General features: G+C 31.3%; 1 protein-coding gene across 2 annotated transcripts; it reads right to left on the minus strand.

Moving 5' to 3' along the window:
• Nucleotides 1–25185, minus strand: LOC124366552 (probable cytochrome P450 4aa1). 2 transcript variants are annotated; one of them, XM_046823142.1, is made up of 13 exons: nucleotides 25117–25185; nucleotides 22134–22310; nucleotides 20715–20821; nucleotides 20473–20566; nucleotides 18186–18365; nucleotides 6925–6991; nucleotides 4428–4557; nucleotides 3735–3795; nucleotides 2811–2911; nucleotides 1791–1859; nucleotides 1436–1601; nucleotides 462–641; nucleotides 1–334 (listed from the first exon to the last, which is right to left on the minus strand). In XM_046823142.1, the coding sequence occupies exons 2-13, from the start codon at nucleotides 22297–22299 to the stop codon at nucleotides 177–179; spliced, it is 1479 nt and encodes a 492-aa protein (XP_046679098.1). In that variant the 5' UTR covers nucleotides 22300–22310; nucleotides 25117–25185; the 3' UTR covers nucleotides 1–176. The 2 variants fall into 2 exon arrangements, with proteins under 2 accessions (XP_046679098.1, XP_046679097.1); XM_046823141.1 differs by lacking the exon at nucleotides 25117–25185 and having other exon boundaries at nucleotides 22134–22347.

Here is a 25185-nt window from a genome sequence, read left to right on the forward strand (position 1 = left end):
TTCATTACCAAAGATGTTGTATTATTTATATATTACATACAAAACATAGTAACATATCATTAGTTTTAATACATCTATTTATTTATCTGATTTATAATTAGCTGACCTTACAGTTATAAATGTTTAAATGCAAAAAGAAAAGCTTTTACCTTGCATTAATTTGATTTGAAAATAGATTATCGACTTTCAAATCGTATGAGGAGTTTCGTGTTAGATGCCATTACAACATTGATACAAGGTTCTATATCACACAAACGTACTTTGGTATGCAGTTTGTAACTTCTTAACAAATGCACCATAACTGTCTTCATGAAGAACATAGCGTACACCTTTCCTGTAATACATATTTAAAGTCAAATATAAAACCCTATACAATCTCATATACATACATAAATAAAAATATATAAGGTAAATATATAAATAGAGTTCTTAGTATAAAGATTACATACAGATGACAATACCTATGCAGTTTCGTGGTCCACCACTAAAAGGGAGGAACGAATACGGATGCCTTCCTTCAGAGGCGTCTGGCGAGAAACGATCAGGGAGAAATATTTCAGGATCAGGAAACTGTTCCTCATCTCGGCCCATGGCGTAGAAAGGAATCAGCACACGACTATTGGCTGGCAGCGTGAATGTAGCTGCATTGTAATAAATATCGTGTTGGTAATCAACAAATAATACAATAAAAAAATAAAATAGTAGACATTAAAACATTGTTTAAAATAGGTCAAGACAAAGGTTTTTTAACGTACAATATATTGTAGTAATTAAGAACTTTCCCAAAAACTATAGAGGAAATATATAGGTTTTCAAGATGAGAAGGGAAGAGTCAGGGTAACCCTAAAAATCGAAATAATGTTTAATAATAAACTTTGTAGAGATACATAACTAACCGTATTCCGATGGCTTGTAAACAATGAGGAAAACTTCTGCATATAGACTCTTTTACATAGTAAATTGTTTTCGGAAATTAAATACATTCTCTGCATGTATGCATACATTCTCTGCAGAAAACTTCTGCATATAGACTCTTTTACATAGTAAATTGTTTTCGGAAATTAAATGCATGCAGAGAAAGCGGTATAAAATAAGCTTTACTGGATTAAAATGTATTTAATATTAGTTGTACTCTTTTCCAATATGAATAGTCCTACACACATGTTCATTGTCTACATAATTTTGACTCGAAATGTTTAGTAAATTTATTTTTGTCTCAACCAATATGTATAATGACCACAGTTTGGTAAAAAAAATCGTTCTTATAGTTTTTGCTAATTGATGTACACATGTTCAATGTACGTTACTAGTTTCATACAGTAATACGTGTCAAAAAACATAAAGATTATATCTCAATAAAAATGCATCTATCACTTCGCTGATACATGGCCTATTCAAGATTAACATTTTAAAATATTAACTTACCCTAACTTACACAGTTTCGTGTTCCTAGTAGCTTTCCTCAAAATGGCTGGAACACTTGGATATAGCCTCAAACATTCATTGAGGGATTGTTCCAAGTATGTCAGAGACTTCAGGTCAGAGATAGTAACAGTACTAGGGTCCTCAACTTCCTGCAGGATCTCTCTGTAGATTTTTTCCTATACAGAAAACGAGCTTCCTATACTGTAGAAATATAAAAGGGTCAAAACCAATAATATAGCTTACGGCAAACGTACATAACTCTAAATTAAGTATGAAGGCGTGAGTGTTAAAAGGTGTAGGAACAAGTAGCGAAAGGAACCGGTTTTTATTTCAAATTAATAATTATGTAGTATATAATTAAATACCTGCACATCTGGGTGATTTGCAAGAAGGATTGAAAAAAATGAAAGAGCAGAAGTAACTGTTTCCGTTCCCTGGAAGCAAAAATATTTCCATAGTATCAACACTATATACATATTTACATATCTGTTTTAGTAAAGCAATGAGAAAATTTACAATTATTTATTGTCTGACGTTACTGTAATAGGAGGCATATATATGAAAGTTAATGTTCTGATATTTTATACTCATTTACACTATATCTAGAGGACAGTAAGTAGACATACCTTTGCATGAATATTGTATACCTTACTTAAATATAAAAACTTATATATATATATATATATATATATATATAGATGCTTATAATGCAAAACTATAAAAACAATAATATTTGTTGTCTTTCCTTTCATAGCTCCATTACATGCCTTTTATATTTTGCAATGCTGAAACCCCGCTACAGACATACTCACAATTTTGATTGCATCTGCAGAATAAACAGACTGTTTTGTATAGCAGTGACTGAAGACAACTCCAAGCCTATGTTTTGAGGGAACAAGCCACTGTATTTTCCCTCCTAGGACTGGAGGCAGGAATATGATTCTGTGGATCTACATCAATTAGATATTAACACTCAGACAATTCCCATGGACATCATTGTCCTATGTGTGCCTTATTTTCTTAGTAGACCTAATTTCTTTGTGCCGTTCAATTACTTAAGCATAGTCTAGCACATTGCATGTCTCGATTTTTATCATTTTATAAATCCGTACCGCCAAGACCTGCCAATATCAAGAAAAATTTATCGCATATACCTCAGGGACATAGTTGTATAATTACTTACAACCACACTAGTGCTCAGTACAGGCACATTGCACACATCATGAGAATGCTTCAATTATGTAGTGTATGCACTACAAAAGACGCGACACCGACAGTCAACTTAGACTCCTTTTTATGAACAGCATTCGTCCTAATATTTGAAATTCTCTAAAAAACAGAATTAATATTATATTATAGCAGCTAAAAACATCCAAATTACTTACTGCACCGAGCATTGTATGCCGTTCATCCCTCCAGTCATACTCATCTCCAGCTACAGATGGGTTATCCTTGAAGACGTCCAGAAGGGTTTTGTAGTGAGAATCTATTTAAACAAAGATAAACATTGGATTTTTTCAGTAACATTAATGGAAATCTTCCTTATTAAAAAAAGTGGCTTTAGAGATATAACTTACATTAGGATATGGCATTACGAAAAATAACTTACGAGTTAAAATATAATTATGAACCACTAACAACAATATTATTATTGAAGCGTAGTTTTATTGCAAAATGAATATGCCTTAACATATGTGTAATTGTTTTTAACATAAAAATTCGAATTTCGAAAGTCCATGACGTAAAAATTCCTGTCCAGCACTATAACACCAGATTTGATCTGTATACAACAAAACAGACAGAAAGAAAACATTAATTGTTACAAAATTCCAATACCAGATGTGTTTGGTGTGAGCTAAGTCCACATCATCCTAATAATTAGGAAATAGATTAAAATCCATTAAATCTTATCTAATTTTGATTACTCTCAATTATGTTTATACCATTGTTTGCTTTATGTAATGAAAAACCAAAAGTCCTCAAAAAAATTATAGTTCGTAAAGAAAAATTGTCTTACTTGACTCAAATGTACAGTAGTGTAAATTGAAATTGTTATCGATACCATAAAAATACGAGTAGCTTCATAATTGCACTAAAACGTACGTAATTACAATTTCTAATACCAAACGATATCCATAAATCACGATGAAACTCAAGATTAAGACGAAAAACTGTAACTTTGGAAATTTAATGTTTGAAATTCTGGTGTTCTTTTAACTTAATTATGAACAGAATATGTACTCTTTTGTGTATGCAGGAATGTTAGTTTGTGAGTTTCATGGAACTAAAACTATTTGTTAATTGTTTACCATTATATCCATATTTTTGTCTCTTGTTGTATTCTTCATCACAGAGTTCTTCCTTCGAAAGCTGTGAAAATTTGTTTGGAAATCAATATTGAGGATAATACAATTTCTGAATGTTACTGAAATCTTAATCCTAAAGATTAAATGAATGAGTGACAAAATGAATAGAAGATTAAATTCAAATGAGTATGAGTTGAAGGCGAGGTGAATGCTATCGAATATAAATAAATTCCCAAAATAATACTACATAAAATGTAGATCCTTTATTTAATTATAGTTTTATTTCCTATTAGCTATTTTATAGTATTAGCTTTACTTACATAAAACATAAATTATTACTTCAGCCTAATTTACTAAGTCCTGTTTTATTAGACGATTCATTATGTAATTAATTTATAGTTATTATTTTGCTAAAGCAGACTGCACGAAGATTGTCTGATGATGGTTAATGTATCTGAATTCCCACGCTACCCCCCACGCTAAAAATCCCAGTTACTGATCCATACCAGTGTGAAGCGGTTAACAAATATCTGCAAATTTTATTTTATTCATTCTTTTTTTTAACTAAATAATTTCTAATATATATGACTTTATATCGAAAAAAGCTAGTGGTCAGATGCAATATGGCAAATCCACCTTGAATTATTTTGTTGCGACTGCTATAGTGATAATAATAAGAACTGACATACTTCATACTTTTTCAAAATAGTCCGCTACTTCCAAATAAAGCTGGTGTGTATATTTAAGTTTGCTTCCTAGTAGCTTCGAGATCCATTCTATTTGTAGCCATGGCTTGTATGTACTTTCATGAACCAATTCTCCAAGACTGTAAAAAAATTGACACATTTAAAATTTGGATGTATACGAATTTCAAATTGCATGAAGAAAACTGTGAATAAAATTATTGTTATGAGTTTACAGTAGCATATCTACATTTTTCTACGAAATTAAAAGATAATCAATAATTATCACTGTATTTAAGATTTGTTCTCAAAAAGATAACTTTTTTTGTGTTTACTGAAGACCATCCTATGATATCGTATACGTATGAATAATATTGCTATTACTTTTAGTGCAAAATCATATTATTTTTTAAAAGTAATCAAACTGATAGATGTGTTTTAATTAAAAAGGTAACAGCTTCGATACAGAAGCCAACATCCATTTAACACGGTAAAATAATATAGTTAATTATTGTTAATAAATATACGCAATTTTGTTCTAGAAGCTTATGATTCGATACATTGTCGTAAATATTTGACACAAAATACCTAGTTTTTGAAAGGATAAACTTTTCCGATTTTTTTATTGTCCTGAAAGTTCAAAGAATACAGTAAGGATATTGATATTGACAATATTTCTATGCTACGTAGATACATTTTCCTTTCCTATAGACTAAAGTCATTTCAATTCAAAATAAATTACAAATGGACTATGACAAACAGAAGGGTCTAGAAAAATATGTTTAATGAATATTTCCAAATTTATTTAAATAAGTTTATACAAAATTTTAAAACAATCATATATCATACGTTTTACGTTTGAAAGTCTTGGTTGTGACATGTTAGCGTTCATTGCGTTTTTTATATTAGCAGCTTTAAAATCACAATGTCAAGAAATTCAACGAGTTTTCATTTCCATGTTATCAAAGAATCAGAAATTTGTTCATTTTTGTGAATTTATAATATTATTTATAATATATAGTTTCTATTCCTTTGACACTCCTTCAGCTGGATTAAAAATGCCATACACAATTTACTTGATGGAGTAAGAATTTTATCTACACCTAACTTACGGTGCTGTACTATACAAAGTTGTCATGTTCAAACAAATTCCACACCATGTATTCAACGACAGAAAATTAACATTTAACCTGATTATAAGCATCCAATGTCTCTTCTTTGGTATCAATGCACTTAGAAGTAATAAGAGAATAACAATAGCGAAAACAGTTAAAAATAATCACTAACAGGTCCCCTTAATCCATCAAGGTACGTGCCAAGTATTTAAAACAATATTTAGTTTAAAGCTTCCTCCAATTTACAGCTCAATTTCGTGGTATGTAACAAAATAACTTACATAAGCCCTTGTACTCAGCTTGGTTAATGCTTTCGTTGCTTGACTTAATCCTGTGATGCTTCATTTTTTTGGTTTCAAGGTGATAATATGACAATGGTGACTCTGTTGATTTAACAATAAACAACTGATAGGCCGTCAAAAGTAAAAAACTATTCTGTCGCTATCGAATAGTTAAGATTATATTACGCACAGCATTTTCCGAGGAATGAATAAAATGTCCTCTTTCCCTAAGTATGAGTTATGATTCAAATGAGTTTAGACATTAACGAGGAACATAAATAAAATTCATTCTGTAACTATCTACTTGTGACATATAGCTTTCTCCAAACCTTTTAAGGGACACACACATACAATATAATGTATCCTTATCTACTAGGAACGATTTGCCTACTGTCAGCTATTCTTGGGAAAGATGTCTACAGTCATTAAACTATACCTTGGAACTATCTGAAGTACTTAATTCAAATACCAAAATTCATGTTCATAGTTCAGATAGTTCTTGAGAAGTTTAATAACGCTTAGCCAAAAGCCACGACTCTAATCTATATTGAACTATATCTTATTTACGTAGTAGACTGACACAGTAATATTTTAGTCTGCAGAGAGATTGTAAAGACTTCTCTCTCTGAATGCAGGACCTCTCTACTGAAGCAGTGCACATGTCGATCAAAATTCTAAGTCTGCAAAAAGTTCGTCCTCGATACATCTCGCAAAATACAGACAGGCAGATAAAAATTTACTCCGAGATTAGATATATAGACACAGGAAGAGGTATATTTATAACAAGAAGGTAAAAGAAGTGAGATTGTGTAAAAGTCACATTTTTATATAGGTCACTTATCTTAGCACTGACAATTTTAAATCTGATTCAAGCTACGTCCTAGGATTTATCCGCTCCAGGGTGTTAAATATGCAGACCGCAGAAAAATACCAACATTTAAGAAAAAATTCGAATTTGCAAGCGTTTTACGGGTTATCCGGAAGAGGTGTGGGAAAAGAATTGTTCTATAAAAATTTAATCACAAAAGGTACTTATATACATACATAACAATAAACAGTGTGACTATAGATAATTATTCCGACTAATACGACTCATTTTAATGTTTGTACTTACTTTTTCAATCCCTTTTGAATTGTCCCTCTTATTGATTTTTCTACAGGTCTTTTTGTAAGAACTGTTCCTGAAAATAATTATTAAATTTTATTTATTATGTTTTTTTTGTTTATTTATTATGTTTTATTTATTATTTATTATGAAACTGAAATTTAATTCTAAAGTATTGCATGGTTTTCTAATAAATAAGCAATGTTTAATTTAATCTGTTAATAAAGATAATTTAAATGAACCGAATATTAAACTTACTAAACATAATAATTACATATTATTTTGCAATAAAATTTTGAAATATAGGTGAGAAATTAACAAATAAAACGAATCACAATTTACAACCCTATTAAAATGCAAGATCTAGCATTTATTTCCAAAATATATTCCAAACTAATAAGTTGTTTATAACTGATTTAAAGGCGTAGAATCAATCTAACTAGACAATAATGATAATATAGGGAAGATAAATATCCTGCCATACAATTGTGATGTTTCTAAAAATTCAGGAAGTTTATTACTCGATACATATAACCACACCTATTTATTGGCTAAGCGTTAGAGAAGGCTATCAGTCGTGGGAATGGAACTATTTCACTTCTTTCTGTCCGTTAAATTAATATCTAGATAATATCTTGTGATTTAGACTTGGAATGGTCCACTGGACTTAATTTATGAATTAGCATCACTGAGTTCGATGATGGCGCATATCATTATATAGTATTTGGCTGGGCGTGAGAAAATATTTTTACATTTGTGTTATGTGTAATCATGACAGAAACAAGAAAATAGCAACATAAATACATTTTAAAACAAACTAGGTATATTAGATTTTAACATGTGCAATATTAACACTTTTACCGTATCATGAAATTACAGTCACTTACAGTATCGTCCGGTCTCACAGACATGAAGGAGGTTTTTTGCTGTTTTTTGGGCTATTCTTGATTTTTAGTTCAGATTTAAACACAAAATATATTTACAATTATTCCCTGCTGATAAAAAAACTACAATTAATATTTTTTTATTTTTATAATTGCAAAAATTATAAAATTTAATAATTTGGGGAATTTAGGATGGAAAATAATATTCTAGAATACTGGTATATTATAAAGCTGTATTTACAAATATCAGAAATACACATACATTTTTACCAAAGCAATTAAAACTTAAAAAGGCATAAGTACATACAAAAAAGTATCCACAGATTTTAGATACTCTTAACACAACTTTCTGGAATGCACAACTTTCTACTGCACTCCAAACAGATGGGTTGACCGCATTTGATACATTTGTAATTGGTTTTTCTTTCCTTAGCAGCTGGGCACTTGGAGCATGTCTTCCATTTTTCCAGTTTGTCACTAGGAACACATTCATTAGGATTTGCTGCTTCTGTTTCTCCAACGTACTCCGTGATGACGCGTCTAATGTCTCTTGGCAAATTTTGAATTTCTAAGCGTCTTGTCATGTGAGGCTTTATAAGTTTTAAGGTCAGACGTTTTATGAATTCAAATCTTGTAATGAGTGGATTGTTACCTAAGGCTCTTGCTCTTGCAGTAGGCCCGGGTAATGGTCTCCTCAAAATGTTATGTTGAGGTGTTCTGCGCTGCTTGGGTGGCTCCTTTCTGCACCATACGCTACCATCTTTCCCCCAAAAAAAGTCATCTTCATCTTCCAGTTGGGGTTCATCAACAGCAAAACTATCACCACTTTCACTTTGATTTAGTACGTTATCAGACACTACATAGTTTGGATCTTCATCCGAATCGTCAACAGGTTCATCGTCACTATCATCCCCTTCAACGTTATGTAGGAGTTGTAAAAGTTGCTCGTTAAATCTTCCTTCGTTCACTCTTAAAATTTCCGAGTCACTCATAAGTATAACAAATTATAATAAAACATAAAAACTAATATATAAAAACACGTAATAACTATTCACACTTTAACCGTATCACCCGGTATGACAGACCGGTAGAATAGTTACAGTAACCGTATCATCCGGTACAGTAGACCGTAGCGCTCACAAAATAATTGGACTGATTCAAGGTCAAACGCCCTAGACAAACTAAAACCAATCAAAATCGGCTCAGGAGAGACCGGTTGTCAGCTACTGAGCGTAGAGGGGGCAAACCGAACACCAGTAGTGCCAATTTTAGAAACATGAAATTCCCCTCTTGTCTCACAGACCGGTGATACGGTAAAAGTGTTAATACACCATTTATATTCATATAGTAAAGAAGTTTTAGAGTTAAAGTGAATACATCATTGATAAAATATAAATTTATCACAAACAGGTACTACCCTGTCTACCTCATCGGAAATTTTTATTTCTTAAACACTGCTATAAAACCAAATATCTCAACAAAAAAATAATCAAATATTATGTGTCAAAATATTTATCACGTGCAGGCTTTTAAATTTGCATGAAACATAGACATAGACAGGAATACGCTTTATGAAAGTTCATGTCGAACTATGGAATTTGGCTTCGCGTCTTTGAAGTTTATCCCTTAGTAGACTGACACAGTAATATTTTAATCTGCAGAGAGATTGTAAAGACTTCTCTCTCTGAATAGGACCTCTTCACTGAAGCAGTGCACTTTAGGAAAAACAGCTACATGAAGTGAAAATTAGAACTTTTAAGAAATGATCTGGTATAGTTAACAATAAGTGGAAGAAAACACATTGTATCTAGGCTTGTATTTAATATGATTTTTGTTCGTTTTGTGAATGTAGGACGGTAAGGTCCTTCCACTTTCCATTAGTTTAATAAATCAATTAGGAGCTGCCCATTTCGCACCTATCTGGAGTGTGATTGGATACATTTGTCGGTACCTGTGACTCTTGTGCTCGAAGTTACGAATAAGTGCTAAAAGTGCATTATACTATACCTATTTCATTCCACAAAAATTACTTATTTAAGGTTTTAGCATATATTTGAGTACAGATCTAAGCGTAATTATTTATTTATCTGTCTTCATATTGTCATCTAAGTAATATGTATTTGTTGTACATTTCAAAATAGCCTACCTTTGTTAAAAAGTTTTTGGAAACACTGTTTTGCATCAGAGGTACATTTAGTCCTTTGCTATTAATAGGACATTTTCCCCGTAAAACAGTATTATTTAGTGTGCATTATGTTTTAATTAATCAGTTCATTAGCTTTTGGAACTGTTTCACACTTAGCGTCTACATTAAAAAATAAAAATTCCTGTTGACGTTAGTATTATTTTTGCTGTTAGATATTTAAATTTTTTATTTTTGGCTAACAATATAATAAAATGTGTCATTGTATTCTTAAGAATGTGTATTGTATTCTTATGTATATATATAGCCTAAATATCCAACTTAGAGTGTCATGTCGGTGTATATACCTCAACTGGACTTGGATAAACGTTAGAGAACTGGTAATAATACATAGTGACAGAATAATTTTGTTTATTATCCCCGAACTTTCCGCTGTCCAACTTGTGGAATCTTAGTGAACTATTACCTGCTCCTGTTTTCTATGACCTGATGGCTTCTTTAAGGTGGCCAGGTGAAATCTTATGAAAGCTATGTTACGTGTGAGAAGAACATATTATCTCCGACATATTGCTAATCCATGGGTGGGATATTTCTGGTAGAAGATATAACCTGGTATAGTTAATAATAAGTAGAAGAAAACACATTGTATCTAGGCTTGTATTTAATATGATTTTTGTTCATTTTGTGAATGTAGGACGGCAAGGTCCTTCCCCTTTCCATTAGTTTAATAAATCAATTAGGAGCTGCCCATTTCGTACCTATCTGGAGTGTATTTGGATACATTTGTCGGTACCTGTGACTCTTGTGGTCGAAGGTACGAATAAGTACTAAAAGTGCATTATGTACCTGTTCCATTCCACCAAAATTACGTATTTAAGGTTGTAACGTATATTTGAGAACGGATCTAAGCGAAATTATTAATTTATCTGTCTTCATATTGTTATAAGTATTACCAAGTAATATGTAATTGTTATACATTTCGCAATGGCCTACCTTTGTTGAAAAGGCAATTTATGAAAACACTCTTTTGCATGGGGGCTACATTTGGTCCCTTGCTAATAATAGGACATTATTTGCGTAAAAACAGTATTATTTAGTGTGCATCATGTTGTAATTAATTAGTTCATTGGCTTTTAAATCAATAAAACTGTTAACCGATTAGCCTCCATATTAAAAATAGAAATTTCTGTTGTCATAAGTACTATTTTTGGTGTTAAAATTTTAATTTTTTATTTTGGACTAACAACGTGCCAAGAAAGTGTTTTTCAGTCGTTATTAGTCAACCAAGCTGGGAAGGTCACAGAGATAAGCGCTCCGAGCGGATAGCGTAGTGTGCGTGTTTTGCCTGCCTGCCCGTTCCGACCTGTACTGTCGCGACTCTACTCGTTCTATAATATTGATATAAACTATTGTATTAATATTGCTTATTCTTTTAAAAATTTCCGTTATGAAAATGTTGTGCTGTGAGAATCCTGCCATGCACATCAGGCTGCAGAATGCTGAGTGGAGCGTCGCTGATCTCGAGGATGGACAACATTGAGGTTCGTGGCGACTCGCAGACAAGAAGAGAGAAAACGTTTACTCGGTCCTGAAGCCAGTCGCGAGAGCCATTGGAGTACCATATGACAAGCGGGACATATCTACTGCCCACCGCTTTCCAGTGCCCCGAGATCAACGTTTCCACCCATCCATCGTAGTCCGGTTCACCCTGAGATCCGTGAGAGCTGAATGGTTGGATGCGGCGTAAAAGAAGAGAATATTCTGACGACGGACCTGCACGCCTCGTTCAATCCGGGACCATCTGACTCGTGCTGAACATCTGACTCAGCACAACAGGGCCCTGCTTCAGCGCGGAAAAGCCGAGGTAAGAGCTGGTACACTGACCTACGCATGGTGGTGGCAAGGCAAGGTGTTTATCCGAAAAACACATACCTCGCGGGCCATCGGGATATTACACAGCCTCCGAGAACTGGACCATCTACAAGACCGACAGCCCCAGTCACGGGAAAATACGCCACCGAAACAGTGAAAGTGAGAGCCTTTTAGGAAAAACCTTTCATATTTAGTACGTAATTTCAGGTCATTGTAAAATGTTTAGTTGTAAGCAGGATAAGCTACACCAGATAGTTATTTTTTTGTTTTGATTAAGAGTAATAGTTTCATGCATACCTATCAAAGCTTAAAATCATTTTAAATGAAGAAATCGACGTTAATTTTATATTATTCACATGCATTTTTTGTTTTCATTTCATAAATATTCTGTACATCAAAGTTCATAAACAATTTCCAAATAAGAAATCGACGTTAAGTTACATTACATTCAATTTTATATTCTATTATCATTTCATAAATATGCTAAATTACAATTTTATAAATACAAGTATATAAGAAAAATATACATTTAAAATATAAATTAATCAATAAATAATAATAGCATTCAATTGTTTTTGCTGCAACCAAGAATAAAATCATTTCTCTCTCTCCCTCTCTTGCTTATACACACACACATATATATATATAATATATATATATATATATTATATATATATGTGTTTATATTATTTTACTCACCATAACTAATCTTAGTATAATATGTTCTTGATTTTTGTTTTGATTATTGAGTAAACAAGAATATATTTTTTAAATGCAGCAGGTGTTACTTTTATTTTTAATAGTTATAATACAAATCTTATTTACACTTTTTTTGTAATATCTAGATTGCAATAACGAGGTAAAGTAAGTAGGAAATTTTTACTTATGCAGGAATATTAATATTACATGAAAGTTTTAGTTTTTTATTAATTTAAGGTTTAAAATTATTAATTTTAAGGGGAGTAGTGGAATTTATGTTAAATTGGTTCTGATTTCATTAGTTATGAGTAAAATCAAAAAAATCATGTTAAATATGAAATCGTCATCTTAGATCATCATTAGAAATTTTTGTTTATTTCATAAACTGACCAGGCAAGTAGATAAAAAATATTATAAAGAATAATACTTCATCCAATTTTATTTTTTGGTAAATTTTAATTATTTTAAATTATTTATCTTTTAAAGGATCAAATATATGAAATATAAATTCATTTATATTAAGACCGTTTATTAGTTAAATAATGTTAGAAACAGTAAAATCATTTTCAATCGTAGTCGACTTTTAATTATACAAATGCTCGCATGATTTAATAGCACTGTATGGCCAATATTTATTTATTTACTATTTATTAATATTTTAGATTTAATTAACTGTTATAAATTATTAGTGGTAAAAATGCATTTTTAATAAAAAGTGGTTGGGCGGGCAGGCAGCCTGTCAAGAAACAAGAAAAGGCATGACTGACGATAATGATAATAGTATCCTTCCAGTGATATGCACTGAAATAGATTGTATAGATGAATATGACGATTTTTATTCTTCCCCAGGGGTAGTACACTTACCCATATAAATGTGTTTCATTTAAATATTAGAAGCTTTTAAAAATAAATTGCGATTTATCGTTGTATTTAAGTTTATTAGTAGACAAGTTAGATATTATAGTTTTTACAGAATGTTGGCTGGGGGAAGGAGAGGAGGGGTGAATATAGATGAGTTTGACCTTGTACTGACAGACAAAAGACGAAACCAGAACGACGGTGCAATTGTAATGTATATGTAAACAAACGCTTATCAGTGACAGCACTACAAATAAACTTAGGAGACGTATACGGAATTTCACTTGACTTTACTTTCTATAATAATCACTTTAACTTTTTAGCAATATAAATAACTTTTGATAGTGATGTAAACAGTTTTATTGAAGCTCTCGACAACTATTATTTGAACTTAGAACACACAAAAAATGCATTATGTTGGAAGACATTAACATAGGCCTTTTTACAAATAACGACATTTTGGATAAATATTTGCACTGCCTCACTGGACACGGACTTGTACAATGTGTGGACAGAGCTACTCAGGTGACAGATCACAGCAGGACCTGCTTGAACCATATCTTTGTGAGATACGACGACTGGCGGAATGTGCGGGCAGCAGTGGTACAGACCACTGTCACAGACCACTACAGCACCGCACTTAGTATTGCACTCGGCAGTGCTACCCAGGACACGCCCTCACTGCCCATCACGTACACGGACCGAGCACTGTTCGCCGACAATCTCATATACTCACTGGGAACCTGTACTGAACTGCTGTGATACAAATTAGTGTGGAAATGTTTTTGCTCCTATTGTTTCAGGTGCATTATAAAGTAAAAAAAAAACAAATTAAAAATCCTGTTACACGTAAGAAAAGACTCTAGCCATGGATTTCAACCGACCTAATAAGCACTATAATGTAAAGAGATATAATAAGCAAAATCTTTAAATAGCAACCTTTTAATTGTGAATTACGAAACCAATTTAAAATCCTTAGGCAGTATTTTAGCAATACTTTGATATACGCAAGGCGGCAGTATTACAGAAGTAAACTGAATGAATCAAGAAGAGATGCAAAATGTTCTAGGAAATAGTGAATGAATTGGCCGGGACGGTTAAAATTAGAGACGCATTTCCAATCAAAATCTTCTTCCTGGAACGACCACAAATAACAAAGAAATATTAAAACAAGTTACTAATGATTTCAATACTTTTTTTCATTTGTTGGTAAAAATTAGCAGACGATATCATTGTAAGTGGGAACCAAGAGGTGAAATACTCTGAAATTATATTGAACACGGACTTCACAATACAAACTGTGATTTAACAAGAGGTTGCACGGCAAATCACTGGACTGAGACGAGGATCCGCACCTGGGTGGGATGGGGTTTCGGCGGACCTGATAATGTCTAATATGCATATTATTTTGCACCCTTTAACACACATAATTAATTTAAGCATATAAACTGGCGGATTTCTCCAAAAATTCCAATTACTCTAAAATGTACTCCCTTTATAAATCAAATTGTTGTACCTACAAAAGCAACTACCGTTCTATTTCATTATTAAGCGTGTTTCCCAAAGTTTTAGACCGTATAGTGAAGAACCAGCTAGTCTCACATTTACAAAACAGCAATAATCGTATATTGAGTGTGTGCCAATATGGATTTAGATCAGACAAAAATATTAATGATGTATTGTTTGACGTAAATAAGGAATTTAACGAATAGATTTTTACTTATATTTTAGATTTTAAATAAGCGTTTGACTCAGTTGGTCGCAAAATCTTGAAACAAAAATGGAAATGATAGAAATCCGTGATACTGATTTAGCGTGATTCACTAGCTACTTGAATGACAGGAAGCAGGTTGTGTCTATTTGCGGAGAAAATAATTATTCCACAAAATGTAGACTACGGGGTAATACAAGGCAGTACATTAGGCCCAATTTTGTTTCTAATATATATCAACAATATTGCGAAAACTTTTTCTGTTCGCAGATGACAGTTTAATATTTATTTCAGGGACAAGTTGGCTAGAAGCACAGGCCAAGGCATGGAGCGATTTGATGAATATAAAGCTGTGGTTGGATCAAAATATTCTGTCATTAAACGTCTTAAAAACAAAATTTATGCCAATCTCTTTAAGCACTAACTCAGAATGCCCATTCGATTAATTGAAAATTCATAATTGTGGAACTTCCACAAATTTAATATGTGATTGTAAGAGTATAGAGAGTGTACTGTCCTATAAGTATTTAGGTGTGGTTTTCGATCATGGATCCCACTTTAGGACGGAACATGTTGCTTATTTGCAAAAAATTCAGAAAATACATTTATGCAATTAGAAGATTAAGTAATATTTTAAGTGACAAAGAAATTAAAACTGCGTATTTTGCTTACGTACAGTCTGTATTATCATTTGGAAACATTGCATGGGGAGGAGCTCGAAAATCGGTCCTTGAACCTCTTTTTGTTATTTAGAAAGGTATTTTAAAAGCAGGGTTCAGGACAAGTCAGAGATATCCAACTTACAATCTTTTTCAAGAAGCATCAATTCTTTCCTTTCGCCAGTTGTATATAAAAAGTATATTAACAAACATATATACGGACTGGTCTTCAATTTTCTCTTTAAAGTCACATTCTTATAATACTAGGCACTCTAATAGAGTGGGGATCTCTGTCATACCGTTGATTAAGCCATATTAAAATACTAATTCATTCTATATATCTCAGACCTTATTTAGAAATATATGTAACACATTTAGTAATTTTTCTTTATTCGAAACCTTGTCTATTGAAATATTCAAACATAAAGTTAAAAGTTTTCTACTGCATAGTGGACTTGAGTAGGCCGAGACCTTGCTACTGTCCGAGTGTGGGAGGTCATGACTATTTCTTGTACCAACCGTTTGCTCATGATTATGGTTTACCTACGACTAACTTCTACAGACATTACTGAATAATAAATTATCTCCTTCTTCATTCCCATCTTCGGCTGTAATCTTGAAAATAGCATCTTGACAGATGCTGGAATACACTGATGGTGATGAAACATTTGTATTTAATAGATACTGTAGTAGCTTTGGGTAAGAGACATATCAGTGCTACATTCCTGGGAGATAAGTTTGTATATACTTACTATGTATTAATAATACGACTCTAGTATACGCATACATGTAGGCTGCTTGCCCATGGAGGCTGATTTCCAACCGCTACGTATAATAATTTCAGTTATTGATTGTACGTACATTAATTATCAATTTATATACTATTACTAATTTTAATAGTAATGTAATTATAACAGGAATAAACTTTCTTTCATTTCATTTCAACGTAATAAAACGTGTCATCGTTATCTTAAGAAGGAATAATATTAAGAACTGTAATCAAGTTATGTTATTATATGATGTTATGAGGAAATATTTGTACAGAACCTTGACCGGGATGTAATTATTGGCATACATTTTCAAATTATATATATATGTGTATATATATATATATATATATATATATGTGTGTGTGTGTGTGTGTGTGTGTGTGTGTGTGTGTGTGTGTGTGTGTGTATTTCCAACCTAGAGTGTGATGTCGGTTTATGTACCTGTACAGGATTTGACTAAACGTTAGTGAACTGGTGTTAATACATAGTGACAGAATAATCTCGTTTATTATCCCCAATCTTCCCACTGTCCAACTTATAGAAACTTAGTGAGCTATTTACGCACTCCTGTTTCCTATGACCTGATGGCTTCTTTGGAGGAGGCCAGACGAAATGTTTTGAAGTTTGGGTACGTTTGAGAAGAAGGTATGTTCTGCGAAGTATTGCTAATCCATAACAAGTTGGATATTTGTTATATTACTGAGCCTAATTATTAAATACATAAAAGAGGCTGTATACTTGGTGGACAAATTTCATGTGTATTTAGAAGTTTGGAACCTGCATGTTTCTTACCAGGTAATCTCCGTGAAAATTAAACTTTTTCCTCAGTGTTAAGTTTTTTTTGTTCTCTTAGGGCAAGAAGCTTATAAATTGCACTTAGTCAAGAACCTTTGCGCTGCTTCCGGAGTGACGGGATATTCAGGATGGGTAAGGTTAGGGTGTAGGGTCCGCCTCCTATTGAGATCTATGAGAAAGATCTTCATCTCAAAGTCATGAATTCCAATAACATTTAGCCGATCAATGTTGCAGCCACCAACTGGCTTCTATAAAAGCTAATACATGGAATTAATAGAGGGAAAATTAAGAAATTGTCCTTCTATTAACTGGTATTAAATATTAGATATGTAATAAAGTAGACATTGAATCTTAGTCTACATGATGTGACCATTATCTATGATCTGATATTAAAATAAATTGGTTTATTTGTGAACATAGGGAGGCGGGGTGTTCACATTTTGTCTGATATTTCAATCGTTATATATCCGTTGCAGAACCTGATATTTAAACTTCTCATATTTTGAAAAACCTAATTCTTTGTACACTCTAGTTTTTATTAGCTATATGACTTATTTAGTTACACTTATATTGTGACAGAGGGTACTTTGGAGTCCTAAGAAGAGTTACTATTTGTTAAACTCTTTTTATATGGAGATTTCTATTTCAAAGTAAATGTGGTTTTCACTAAATACTTCTTTCAGTTAATTTTGGCTACTCAAATCTTTTAGCAAATTTTCTATGTGTTACGTGCTTCTAAAGACTAACAACGCAATGAGCTTCCAGAAATCAGAAAACTCTAAATTGTACAATATTTAGTAGAAGTTTCTAAGTTATATATAATTACACAACATATTAATACCAAATAGAAACTTTTTTTATAATTTCAAACATACATACTTGATATAGCGTCTAGCGCCGCATTAGAGAACAAATCAGAAGGGTCAAATATCTCGCCTTCGACGTCAACTTCTTGAACCAATTCTCTGCTCACGTCATTAAACACTGGCAGGAATTTGTGAAGGTTTGTGGGGTGAAAAACAGGATTGATTAAACGCCGAGTCTTTTTCCAAATCGAAACTGAAAATATCACAACACACACAGTATAAAGATTTTTTCTTTTTACAATTTAAAATTCTGAAGTAATTTAAATTAAAATCTGTGTAAACAGTTGTAAATGTTTGAAGAGTATAACAGATGTTTCTAGTTTTATATATTTTAAAATGTAAACATTTACATAAATATTATGTGTATTTTATTGGCATGGTGGCTGAAATTGATTTTAGTTCGTCGTGTATAGCAGTGTTCAAGAATCTTGTACACGCTAGTTATTCAGGATTAATACGTACCGACGTGAGAATTAACATGTTTTCAAACCTTAGATGCGTTAACTGATTGGAAGTATAGAGACAATTAATAATCCAGTCAATGACGGTAAAAGGAGTATAAACTGTGTTTTTACCTCACACAGCACTAAATTTAATAACAATTTGGATTTGGGTTCTACTTGTCGAATAGTTCAAAGTCTACCCTGTCAGGGGGTTTCGTTTTCACTGGGTTGCATGAATACCGACAATTTCACTGACGAGTAAGTCTAAAAGTACTGACTCAGAAAAAACAAAAGTTAGTCAATTTGTAGATTTCAGCACGTTTTTAAATTAAAAATTTCTTACTCATGACAAGGGGTAGTATCAACCCCCAGGGAAATAGCATTTCCTGACACGGGGTAGACTTTGAAATAGAGGACAAGTAGAACCTAAATCCAAATATTTATAAAAATCGATGCTGTACGGGATAAATATAAGGGAATATGGTAAGTAACTGGACTAAATTCTTGAAGGAAAAGCCTGTGATGTTATAACTGCGTAGAAATATGGTCGATACGCTGTTCAGTGTGTTCATGTATGGGTATATTCCGAAGAATAAAAATAATTATGTTGGAAATAAAAAAATATGGATATCAACTATCATTTTAAGAAAGTTGCGAAGAAAGGGAATATCCTTTTTACAGGAAGAAGTAAAGAGTGAAATTGGTTTTGGGAATATAAGTATACTGAATTATGAAGAATTGGGATTTTCTATATTCAAAGTTGGTGAGTCATTACAGGGATTAAAAAGGTATGAAAAGATTATTGATTATTTTTTTAATGAACGTTTAGATATAACTATAGGATACAATATTTTACAAAACGTTTATTGTGACTGGATAAGTTATTATTTCAAAGAAGATAAGTACGGAATACAGAAGGAAGAAAACTTCAATTTTGATTCTAACGTATATAGAAAAGCAATTTACAAAGCTCAGTTTGCTAACGCAAGTAGGATATTCAAGGCAACGCTGATTGAATTTTACCTTGACAAATCAAAAATTGTAATTAACCAAATTCTCATATTATTCAGAAACTGCAGGACATGGATACTGAGTTTAAAGCAAATCTAAGAATTGATTTCAGTATAATCTATGTTGAATATTATCAGTATCTCAAAGGAAACATAATCCTAGAATTAATTCGTCAGAATATTATGATCATTTTCTAACAATTTTACGTTATAATCGGCTAAATTAATGAAAGAGGCAACTAAAATAAAAGTCTGATGGTTTTTAGAGTTCACTAGCAGTAATGTTACGTAATGCTCCTTCATATCGATTAACACTGGGATATTTAATAGCTGAAATTCAGATTTTTATTAAAATTCTTTAATTAAAATGTAATATCTTGACTTTTTCCAACGGGTTTATTGCGAAAATCACCTGTAAAATGTTTCTGATGTCGCTATTTTCATAAGAAATCTTAAAATATATTTTTATTCTGGTAAAAGGCTGTATAATAAATTACAATTGATCACAAAATGACCGTTCTGAAAAAGATATTTAAATAAAAAATAATAATTATACGGTTGATTATTGAGTTAAAAAAGTTTAAATATGATATTTTGATTTATAATATTTTCGCCTACAATATACAAAACAAAAGTTGGTAGTGTTTTGGGACACCCAGTATAATTGGCAAGTACTTCAATACCTTCGATTTGTTTGTTCTTTTTACTTTCTCGAGTGCTAACTGCAAAGGTTAGTAGACAGTTCTGGGATACACCGTATATATATATTTCCAAGAACTCTGTGTGTCGTATAGATTTTTTTTTGTTCTATGTCAACTTATTGATAGAGTATTAAAATGTATCCAACCTGTAGCAGTTACCAAGCCATTTCCTCCAAATATCTTCAAAATAGTGTACGCCGTATCGTCTTTTTCTAATGTGTTACTACTATTCAGGATAATCTAAAAATATATAGAAAATCAGGTTTAATGAACTTGATAAATACAATTATATAAAAGTTCTTATACTTTGTTTTGAGAAATTTTTTAACTATTAAATGTAAACTGAACATTTAATATAAAAATAAAATTATATATCAACAAAACGTACCTGTACATCTGATGGGTCAGATATTACAAAAATTGGTACAGGTCCAACCCAAAGGCAGAAATGCTTTTTAAACTCTGTAAAATTTTTGAAGAGATTTTTCGTCGTACCTAAAACAATAGTATACTTTGATTATGGATTTGCTATTATTTTCTTTAAACACTTTTCATTAACGACGTAAGCTGATTATGTTAGGCCAAAATACCAACGATTTCTACGATTGTCACAACATAGTTTTAAGAGTTCTACTAAGATATAATAGTTCACAGTATCGGACACATGCTTCGTCTAGTAATTTTAATTTAAGTTATAACTGTACCACATACAAGTCTAAAATGTCTAAAATATATACTAGTCTAAATGTAAGGTAATATATATTACATGTGTGCAGAAAAAAAATTGAGAGCCCAATGTTTTGGACAATGTACTTCCTATTTTTATTAGTAATTCAACTCAGCTGAAGTAAACTAACTCCGACATTGGTTATTCCTTCAAAATCTATGTTTCAAAAACTTTGAGATGTATTTTGTCATCCAACAATCAATTTATTAGTATCCATCACCGAATATAGGAAATTACTTCTGATGTATTAAGCATAAGGAGTTAGCTAGAGGATCCAGAATAGTAAAATTGATTCATTTTACAGAGCAGAGAATTTAAAGCGGGAAGTTTGATGAGGTCTGTGAGTGCAACATTCACATGTAATCTTATAAAACTAAGCGTAATTTCCGTAATTATTAACGAGTTATAACTTAAATACCTTTTGTATGAACTATGTTATTGGCACTTGACTTCTAAATTCCATTTATATTCTTAATACTAGTGTAAATCTATGATAATATAATACAATTTTAATCATCCAATAAGTTGTAGAATCTTTAAACATAATATTACTTATTCATAATTTGGTCTGATTATGTATCTACAATTTATTAGTTTCCATCATGAAAAACTGTCATGCTAATTTAGAAAATTAGTACAGTAAACAATATTTTTATTTTGTTCGTATTTGACGAATATTAGAAAATTTGACAAAAAAATTAAATATCTCTTACAATAATGAGGAATAATTATTAATAATTGAGTTTTAAAACTATCCCAAAATTTAAATTTTTATGAAGAGTCCAAAATATAATTCAAAATTGAAATAATCGTGACTTTTAAATATATTGAAACACATACACGTTGATTATAACGTAAGGAAGCTAAAAATATTTTTAAATTAAGGAATTTCATTTTACCTCAAACAGGTAAATACATTGTGGTCAATCCTGTATCACCATGTCAACCATTATTTTCATAGAGATTCTTAAACTCTAAATATTTGATCAAGTTGTCAAATAGAAAATGGATGTTAACTCTGTATACATTATTCGTATAAGTTAAACTATTATTTTAGTTATTTATTAAGTAAATACTTACGAGAAAAATCCCCTAGAAGGGATAGAGCATTACCAATGAGTGGCCAGCCCGGTGGACAAGGCAGTTTGTTAGCTGTGGCCAAAATATATCTGTATCGCCATCGGAACTGGAGATAAATTAGAACTAGTAGAATACTTGCAAAAGACAGTAGTAGTAGTAGCACCATCCTAGTTTGAACTGCAATGAGTAATATAGTATGCATTTTTAAGTATGTAATCATTTGTAGTAAATTAATGTACAAATAAAACGTTTTTTTAAATTAGCATTATATTTAGGTAAAACCGTCTTCAGGTGCATAAATTGTATAAAATATAAAAGAAAACAATACCAACAATAGTAAGTAAAGAGTGAATAAATAATAATAATAAATACAGATGACAGGAACTAAATAATTGTTCCATATGTTGATTTCAAATTTAGAAGTTTTGGCTAAGTTATCTGATGTTGAGTCCATGTAGAATTTTGCTCTATAAACCAATTGGTGTGCTTGTTCTAATGTTTTTCTAAATTGGGTTTGAATTTTTATGTACTTCCCGAATAGGTTTGACTAAATATGTATTTTCAACACTTTTATTGTGATTTAGACCATGAGTGACGACAGTTTTCTTTAATTCTTGGGTGTTTATAATCAAATCGGTGTCCTGTAATTCTTGTCCTCAAGGTATTTATTGTTAAGCTTAATATAATCTGCTGGATATTTTTTACATTGAATTTGGTAAATAACGTTTTTAGATTCACAAGACAAGTTGCCAATGTTTGGACATCCCTTGCTTGTTTTGCTACTAGTGAAATTGGAAGAATTTGGTTACATTTTACAAATAAAACATCTTGGTTTGTTACATGGATGTGATCCCTTTGTTTTTTTATTGCTTTTTCATTGGTGTTTGTCATTGGTAATTTATGTTTGACCAATAAATCTTTAAAAATAGGAGGTATTTTAAAGATTACTCTAGGATTTGTTTTAAACATATCATTAGTTGAACTAGAATTAATTTTTAAAAACAATATCTTTGTACAGTAGTTTACTACAAATAATATATATACATATATATATGTACCTCAAGGCATCAACTCTCAAAGTAAAAGTAAGTATGTTTATTTATTTTCAACTTAAGATAATAAATTATCTTCAAATAAACGATTGGGTGTTAAGAGAAGGGTTAAAAATTTCAATCCATAATAGCACTCGCCAGTGGTTCTGAAAGCAATTTACTGACTAATAAAAAATAAAAAAGAATTAAATATCAACTCAACTGAACGATCTTATAGCAAAAATAATCATAAATAAATGTCTCAATTATAAATAAATAAATGTCCTTTTAGTTGCGTTAAATAGTACCTTGTGGATGGTATTATTTAATAAATATTTATTCCCATATCCATGCATATGAAAATGAAAACATCATTACAAACGTTTGAATTTATCAGGAGAATAAATCGCAAAATAAGTGCTTTGTTTATCCGGTCTATAGATAAAGAAAAAGGGTGAGAATCAGAGTATGAAAGAGGGGAGGGAGTTTGCATGATTGAGATAATAGGCGATAGCTCTTGCTCCTATCCCTCCTTGCAACTCTTGAAATAGTTAGAATTATTCACCAAACTTCTTTTTACTGCACTTAGTGATCTCAATACCAACTGCTGCTACTGTATCAAAATATTACTGCTCACTTTATATATTAAAATTTAAACCATCTGAAAATGTCAAGCCCCACTTGAATAACATTTTTGCGCAAAAGCGAAAAGGGAGGGTCCTAGGGTTAATCATGTTTTTAAATAAGAAAACGCACTACTTTGAGCTGTTTTGCATGACAAATCAAACAATAAAATCATTTAAGAATCCATTGAACATTTTTTTTTACATAAAAACACAATATAGTATATGTAATTATTATTATAATTATATAAAAATATAATAGTGACCATATGTTTGTTTGTATATGTAACTCAATCGCTGAAAACCAACTGGGCTGATTTTATTGATATTTTTAATATGGATTCTTAGAGTCCATATTTAAAAAAACCCCGGGATACGCTTCCCCCTATCACGTTTTGGCTTTATCAGCACATAGTTAAGTTAAAAAAATAATTATAATTTGGTAACATGAATATATGTTTATCAATTAGAGTAAAATTTTTATTTTATTGACGTTTATACCATTGAAAGCATAAAGTAAATTTAAAAGTAGCAACATCCATCTATGTAAGCACTGATGAGAGATAATAAATAGGAAGTTTCAGTAAAAGTATTAGCCGTAAACTTTTAAAAGCTATACTGTGTTATTACATAGTAAAACCATGGTTATTATTCAATTTTGCTATAAAAATATATATATATTGTTTTGACTGAAGAAGGCCTTTTACACAAACTACATTAACCCAACAGAAATTTCTTATAACAGTATAAACTACAAAGGCCTAAGTATAATTTCTTACCAATATAAACTTTGCAGACCAACGTACGTTTACATACTGTTGGTCGCGTCATCAGCTTAATATAAATTTCATTTTAAAATTACAAAAAGAGATTAATTATTCATTATATTATGAGTGCATTAACTAAAAAGACTTTAGAATTCCTCCATGTTAGATTAAAAGAGTTAGATGGTTACTGAAATAATTTTCCATCAAGTGTTGGATTGAAATTCAAATTTATTCACGGTAAATACATCTCTGTAAGGTGTATACTAACTAGATTGAATTACAAGTACTATTTCACTCTCCGACCTGAACGTTAAAAAACTACAATTTTAACTTAAAAAGTGGATCAAAAATGATTGTTGTCTACATTATTGTTTAGAATGAAATTTAAACTGGATATGCCCACGATAACGCCGTTTGTAAATAGGAAATTACGTCCAAATCCGCAAGTAACTGCTACGTCTTAATAGTATTATATATAATTTTTTATTTCTACGTAAATGTAGGACTGAGAAATTAATTCCATTAACTCTTTAAAGAAAACATTACATTGACACTCTCTCACCTTATTCTCTGTAGCATTCTCTATAATTTAACATGCGTCTACTACCGACTTCTTGTCTCATAATGTAGA

This window comes from Homalodisca vitripennis, chromosome 7 (genome assembly GCF_021130785.1).
Source record: "Homalodisca vitripennis isolate AUS2020 chromosome 7, UT_GWSS_2.1, whole genome shotgun sequence".
Taxonomy (NCBI): domain Eukaryota; kingdom Metazoa; phylum Arthropoda; class Insecta; order Hemiptera; family Cicadellidae; genus Homalodisca; species Homalodisca vitripennis.